The following is a 7711-nucleotide window of genomic DNA, read 5'->3' as shown; positions in this document are numbered from 1 at the left end:
AAAAATGTAATTAACAATCTTTCAGAGGAACTTCCACTTTAGATTTAATGTTCCAGACACAGTCAGTTAAGCTTCAGGAACATGCATCTTAAAACTTCTAATGAGGAAGTTACAAACAGTGCATTTTGTTTTTTATGTTGGTTGGTTGGTTTCATGTGCAATAGTTTAAAGATGATTTGTCCCAATAAAAAGAAGTAATCATGGCAAGGCCTTCAATCCAGATGTAAAGTTGTTCTGGTCCTGAACATGTTTCTGTAGCTTTTATTTTGGTTTTCCTTTAAAAAAAAAAAAAATGTTATTGTTGTTTAACAGAAATAAGTAAGTTTTACCCACTTTTATTCTAAAGGGAGATTTATCCATTTCCGGTTTTAATATGTCTAACTTGGCGAAGCTGTTCACCGGGATCTCCTAGCAACGGGAATAAACTCCTCCTCGTTTCTCGAGTGTGTGTGTGTGTGTGTGTGTGTGTGTGTGTGTGTGTGTGTGTGTTGTATATTTTCGCTCATTAAGGACAAATCAAGCAGACTGCACATTAATGACCAAATAACAGTATTGTTCCTCCTCTCCAGGCAGCTGCTGCTGGAAGGAGGAAAAACAAAAGGAGGGACTGGAAATCTTCCTTGAATCTTGCTGCAGAGAAAGAATTCTTCAGTCATCACCATGTTTGCTTTAAGCTTTGACTGCTGTCTGAGAATTGTAATTGCATCACTGTGCATCATTTTCCTTCTGTCATGTTAGTTTTGATGCGTCTCATTAGCAAACATCAATAAAAACACGTGGGAAAATCAATCAGTCTGCTGATAAACAGAGACAATATTCAGGCCTTAATTGAGAGATAATTATTATTTCTGAAAGACACAAAGCTAACAAGATGTAGCTTATCTGAAGGGTGATAAACAGAGGGTCAAAAATGAATCAGGTTTACTGACTTTATTTATCTGCACCAGAAACAGGAAGTAGTGCAGAATGGTTTGAGTCTTCTTGACTCAATGATAACAGATGTTTCCAGATTCATTTTACCCACAAACATTAGCAATAATACCTGCACAACATCTTAACAGAGGGCTTGTCAACATATAGATGAAATTCTTGGGATAAAAATCTAAACATCTATGGGCCTAAAACCTTTGCACAGTACTGTATAAGACATATTTAACATTTGCCTTTAACCTGTGGTTTTATTTATTTATATATTTTTGTATTGTGGCTGTCTCTTATACACATCTCGTAATTTAGTTAAAGTGAAATTCGATTTTCATTCTTATAAACCATGAGTTCTGATTAATCTATAAAATCGATTTATCGTCCGGCTCTGGTGTGTGTGTGTGTGTGTGTGTGTGTGTGTGTGTGTGTGTGTGTGTGTGTGTGACGGTGACAGTTTCCACAGCTGAGAATCAATCCGACCGTTTCCGCCTCTGGTGAGTGTCGGCGCCACTTCTGCCAAATATCTGGAGAAAGATTCTGCCAGTTGTTCCAGGATTTTCTTACCGTCATGACAATGCTGACAAATTCTGGTTTCTGTATCTGGAAGTCGCATGTGGATCCAGATTTATCCAGTATTTTCATGTGGTTTAGATCAGAAATGAAAAAGAAAAGCTAAAACTAAAACTTTGAGTCACTTCACTGGGATCAGATCTGTGCCAGAGTTGTGTCATGAAGAAAAAAGGAAGACAGCTGTATGCATCTGCAGGGTGGACGTGTTTAAGTGTTAGAGTGTGTGTGTGTGTGTGTGTGTGTGTGTGTGTGTGTGTGTACATACCCTGTCAACAGCAGCTCTTGTTGTTTGGGTGGAGGTGCCAGGTTTTTCCCTCCACATATGGGCCAGCTCTGCACAGACACAGAGAAACTTCATCACAGTGAAATAAAAAAATTATGAAAAGCTGCAGGAGCAAAAAAAAAAAAATCAAAAAAATCAAAAATTGAACTTGACAGAACAACAACATATTTTCTAACCCTTTCAATTTTCACCATGACCCCATCTCAAAACGTAGTAACCCTGACACACAGACACTGACACCACCGCTGCTGCTGCTGCTTCAGTGCCAGTCTCTCTGGTTTGGCTTCGCTCAGACAGACGCAGCCGTGATTTACGAGCACACCAGCTGTGCATCTGTGTGTGTGTGTGTGTGTGTGTGTGTTAGTTTAATCTGCCACTGATCAAACAGCTGATCTGAGCTACAAAGACTCTGCAAAGCCTTTAACTGCCTACACCTGCTCTTAAAGTTCACACAGCAGCAGCAGCCGGCTGACGGTCACACTCCTGCCGGTTTCCTCGGAGCTGAGCGGCTGCCAGCGCCTGAGCTCAGATCAACAAGCAACCGTGAGTAACAACGTCCATTCAACCGCTTATTACCCATTTAAACTGCTCTCCGGCCTCCATACGACACCTGACAGGCATGAGGGAGAAACCCAGACATGAAACGGTGAAGAAACTGAGTATCACGATCACAGCGACTGTTAAAATGTTTGTGTTTAAACTTTAAAATAACGTGTCCAGTAGTAGCAGTGCTGGGTTTACCTGCTGCATGTCCTCTCTGGGAACAAGGGAACAGCTCATGTTTCATGCTTCCTTCCAGAGACAGACACTGTGGACACACCTGTCACCTGTCCAGTGAGCTGCTCATTCATAACCTGCTACCTGTGGTGTCTAAAAGTTTTTTAGAAGCTGAAAAATCCCACAAATCCAAATAAAACCCTGCAGCTTGAATGTGTGAGCGTGCTGGTTGTACGTACGTGAACACTGGCGAGCGCCGGCGGCCATATTTAAAACATGAGAGATTTACGAAAAGAAATCCAAAGGGAAGATCAAGGAAGAAAAGCACTTCTCCTGGACTCCCTCACCTGAGTCTTAGATTCAGATTAATCTTTTCTCCCTTATCTATTTATTATTCAGTCGTACACATTTGTTTTTGTCAATTCTCATTAAGTCGTATAAACGAGCGCCGCGGCGACAGTTCGTGTGATTTTCTTTGACTCACTGAAACATATTTGAAAATAAAATAAATGAAAAGCGTGAGCAGCTGGGTTTGGCCACGCTCTGCTGAAGGTGTCCTCAGGTTAAGCTGCTTACATGCATCCTTGATTTGCTGTAAATGAATATCCCCGCCGCCATGAATAAACCAATTTACAGAATAATCCTGTTCTGCAGCGTCCTGCCAGCAGCTGCAGCTCCACCAGTAACTCGGCCTCAGACGAAGAAAGAGCAGAAATCAACTCTAATGCACAGAGAAGGAACTTTTCCGTGACGCCAGAAGAATGTGCGAGAAACAAAAAGATCAAAAGCAACAAAACAAAAGCAGATTTTCTCCTCTTTTTTTCCTCGATGCGGGAGTTCACTGCACATATTTCTACACTACTCAGCGTCATCTACGTTTTCCAGTCTCTGCAACAAAGTCCACGACGTATAAAAACATGGAGACGCTCTGAATATTGTGTTTGGACACACAAGATTTCACAGTGGCCAAAAGCTCTGACAAAAAGCAGCAAAGTGTTGCATCTAATAAAGATTTCACAAGCTCTGACACAAAGGCCAGCTGGGGATTTTCTAGGATTTATGAGTTGACAGAAGAACAATTTACTGGAATAATTCAGAGTATTTAAAATATTCTTAAAGAGCACTGACAGCCGCACAATACGAGTCGAGTTTTAAAACTAGAACCGCCTCCTCGTGGTCGTATCCCTCCGCCACACACAGACTAGTTCCCTGTTACATCAGTTTATCCAGAGTCAGAGACAATATGAACCTTTGGTGTGAAGCTTCGTCTTAATTTCTGTTTGAAGTCTTGAGTAAATGGCTAAAAAGTGTTTCCTGAGGTCACCGTTACCTTTGACCTTTGACCCCCAAAACCTAAATCAGTTCATTCTTGTGTTCTAGTGAATGAGTGTTGGATCGAGTCCATGAGAACGGGACGTATGGACGACCTGAAAACAAAATGGCCTCCGGCGCAGAGGATTAATGAGTCACCACCCAGTTGTTGTGCGTGCGTGTTTCCTGTTTAACCGTGCTGCGCAGACGGCGCTCGCCTCTCACCCTGTGCGTGTGCTGCAGGCCCTGCTGTGCTTTGCCGGCGTTCACCAGCCTCTCCCACAGTTTCGGCGGGACGCTGGAGATGTGGCAGGAGCAGGTGATGGCGGAGGAGTGGAGGGGAGCCAGGTAGGGCGTCGGCAGAGACGGCCACCCGGGGGTCTGGAGGTCGATTACAACCAGCTCCTCCTCCAGTAACACTACCAACGCCGACGGGTCGTCAAACTCTGTGAGGACGAGAGACGGGACAGAAAATGTGATGACGTTCCTGAAAACGTCTTCGAATCAACGAATGGATGGAGACGCATCATCACGCATCCCCTCACCTTTCTCCTGCTCCGTGCTGTGGACCGTGAAGAAGTCAATGACTCGCGATGTGAAGTCGAGAGTGACGTGGTCTTTGTCCTGCTGCACGGTCAGACAGTGGCGGTCGCCGTAGCTGGCTCTGGGCATCCCGCCGCTGTACAACAGCACCGGAGAACTGCAGCGAGGGAACACACAAAAGCATTTCATCCATCCATCCATCATCTGAGTTTCCAGGACGAGTGGGAACGTTTTCTACATCTGCAAATGAGCTTTTATTTTGAATTTTAAAAACAAAAATAAGAGAAAAATCTATACTACAACAAACCTGGATGAAATCCAGATCACAAAAACATTTACTGAACAAAGACTGTTGTTTTTATCTTTTTCAGTAATCAACATTTAGAGAGGAACAGAAATCTTGGGGCAGCAACTTTTTTCATTCACAGGCACAAAAAGAAAAAAAGAAAAGAAAGATGAAAAGCAGAAGAATTAAAAAGGAAGGAGGAGTAAAAAATGTTCTGGCGCTGAGACCCGAGACGCCCAGTCTGACTGCAGGAATCACATGTTCTCACACAGGAAAAATGTCACGACACGAGGCTTCAGCTCTCACCCCGTCTCTGCCGTCCGGTACAGGATCTTGCTGATGGCCTTGCAGGGAAATGGACCTGGGACAGACGACCATGAAGAGTGAGTAATAATGATAATGATAATAATAATAATAATAATAATAATAATAATAACACACACACACAAACACACACATATTTTTTGTGTGTGTGTGGATCCTCTTATAGTGACCCTAACTGTCACCATGACAACGAGCCCCAGTGAGTCACAATTTGTCATCAGACATGGTTCATTTTGCCATTGTGAAACAGAACCATCACCTCCACCAGACCTGTGTGTGTGTGTGTGTGTGTGTGTGTGTGTGTGTGTTTCTCACCATATGGGATGGTGGATGACACTGGCTGGTGATTGTAGGTGTTGCCATTGGTAACAGGCCAAACAGAGTAGCCCCCATCGTTATGGGAACTGACAAACAAGTTTCCAGAGCGTTCCCACACCAGACTCTCCAGCTGCTGCAAAGGGGGGGAGGGGGGGGGTTTAACACACACACACGCACACACGCACACGCACACACACACACACACACACACACACACAACAATGTTAACTTGGTAACTCGCTGTAACTGCAGTGAGATTAAAATCAAGCGCACCTCTCACAGTTACTTGAGTTATTTGTGAACTAAACCTCAGGTGAGTAAACAAACTACCTGTTTGCCCAGGAAGAGTTGGTCGGCGTGACGAGCGCTCAGATCCCATAGGACCACCAGGCCTCGGCTGTAGCCAATCAGAATCTTCCCTGACTGCTGAGGATGTTCCTGAAGCGACTCCACCGGCCCCAAGGACTTCCCACATCTGTAGTCATCTGGCAGGCTGGACAAAAGAATAAATAAATAAAACATATAAACAACGTGTTTCACATCACAACTCCCAGAACAACCTCCGCTGTTTTTACCCTCTTGACACTGAGCAAAGAGATTATTTGGCCCAAAAGCTGAGAAATTGAAGCCCAGATTTCTTTTTTAATTCTTGTGAAAACAAAGCTTTACTGATGTGGAGGAATTGTTTTGGTGCTTGAAATGTTTTCACCAAAGTCTTAGTAGAATAGCAGATAAATGTTTAATAAATGCCTAAAATGAAAAGTCTTGTTTCTCTAACCAAATTTTAGAGGATTGCTTCGGGGCTTTCTAGCTCCGCCTGTGAGTCACGTACGATCTCACAGGAATATGAAACAGAAAGCGGAGAGTCCACTGATTCTAAAAACGTTTAAACCGTATTTCTCCTCTGTACTATCGCAGAGATGTTCATGGAAACATCCGTCGACCGCAGAGGGTTAAACTTGTTATCGACTTGAGGGCTTGAGGGAAAAAACTGGAGGAGTCCCAGATCCGAAGCCTCCTGTTCTTTTACACCAAAACATCAAGCGTTCAAACTTACGTATAACACAAACACAAAGTGCAAACCCTCTGTATGTACAGCAGACTGCTCCTCCAACAACAACAACAACAACAACAACAACAACAACAACAACAACAAGCTGGAGCTTCTGAACGAGACATTCCTCTGAGGCAGCAGAGGAATGTGGAGCAGGACACACCCGCAAGATGTCAGAGGATTCCCTGAGCGACGGACAGAAGACGAGAGGAGGGAGGGAGAGGACAGAGGAGGGAAGGAGAGGACAGAGGAGGGAAGGAGAGGACAGAGGAGGGAGAGGACAGAGGAAGGAGAGGACAGAGGAAGGAGAGGACAGAGGAAGGAGAGGACAGAGGAGGGAAGGAGAGGACAGAGGAGGGAGAGGACAGAGGAAGGAGAGGACAGAGGAGGGAGAGGACAGAGGAAGGAGAGGACAGAGGAGGGAGAGGACAGAGGAGGGAGAGGACAGAGGAGGGAAGACAAGGAAGCAGCAGAGACGCAGAAGAAGACGTGAAAACAAACAAACAAATAAACAAACCAAGAAGGGAGGGGCGGTGAAGCACTGCAGCTTCCTAGGCTCTTAGCTGTGGATGAGGCGGAACCATCGCAAAAGAGATAGGACACACACACACACACACAGACACACACACACAGACACACACACAGACACACACACACACACACACACACACACACACACACACACACACACACACACACACACACACACACAGACTTCCGACTGCTCTGGTGGGGTTCACTGAGGAAGCTCCTCTCTCCGGAAGCACAGAGGCAGAAACATTCCCGACAAAGCTTTCCATTGTCTCCGTCGCTGCGTTCACAAGTATTTTTAGGGAATTCAGCATCCTGCTACAGAGTCCCGGTGATGAGCCTCTGTGTGCGTGTGCATGTGTGTGCATGTGTGTGTGTGTCTCTGTGTCTGTGTGTGTGTGTTTGTGTGCACATCGGAGAAACAGCTGAAACACTTCCCCAACCGGAACACCGCGTTTTGGCAGCCGGTACAAAGCCTCACTGTCTAAAAACTACCCTCCTTTGCACGCACACACACGCACACACACACACATGCACACACACACACACACACACACACACACACACACACACACTCTTATCAGGGCCCTCGTTAGGCCTCAGTTCTGCCCACTTCCCTAAACAAGCCTAGTTAATGAGGGGTTTGGCCGAGCAGTGAGACAGTCACACAGCAGAATAAAAAAGAAACAACAGCAGCTCTGTGATTCGCTGCCAGAGCATCGACACAGGAATGCAGCAGCAAAGACGGTTGGAGCATGAAAAAAAAACTAACGACGTTTCTAGTATGTAGAGGCTGGACATAATAAAACCACCATTAAAAGTCTTTGATGCAGTGGGGGGGGGGGGGGGT

The 7711-nt window shown here is 45.0% G+C and overlaps 1 protein-coding gene across 3 annotated transcripts in view; it reads right to left on the bottom strand.

Moving 5' to 3' along the window:
• The window catches only part of llgl1 (LLGL scribble cell polarity complex component 1), a 46697-nt gene that overhangs the window by 11534 nt on the left and 27452 nt on the right, over positions 1–7711 (bottom strand). For all 3 annotated transcript variants that reach the window (XM_023395834.1, XM_087170926.1, XM_087170927.1), the window contains 6 exons: positions 5607–5769; positions 5274–5409; positions 4941–4995; positions 4351–4505; positions 4031–4251; positions 1760–1827 (listed from right to left, as the gene is read on the bottom strand). In XM_023395834.1, coding sequence (XP_023251602.1) covers positions 1760–1827; positions 4031–4251; positions 4351–4505; positions 4941–4995; positions 5274–5409; positions 5607–5769 — 798 coding nt within the window. The remainder of the gene's footprint in view (positions 1–1759; positions 1828–4030; positions 4252–4350; positions 4506–4940; positions 4996–5273; positions 5410–5606; positions 5770–7711) is intronic.

This window comes from Seriola lalandi, unplaced genomic scaffold (genome assembly GCF_002814215.2).
Source record: "Seriola lalandi dorsalis isolate HSWRI2012SDOR001 ecotype SW California unplaced genomic scaffold, Sedor1 jcf7180002054969, whole genome shotgun sequence".
NCBI lineage: Eukaryota > Metazoa > Chordata > Actinopteri > Carangiformes > Carangidae > Seriola > Seriola lalandi.
This window is presented reverse-complemented; position numbering and strand designations above follow the sequence as displayed.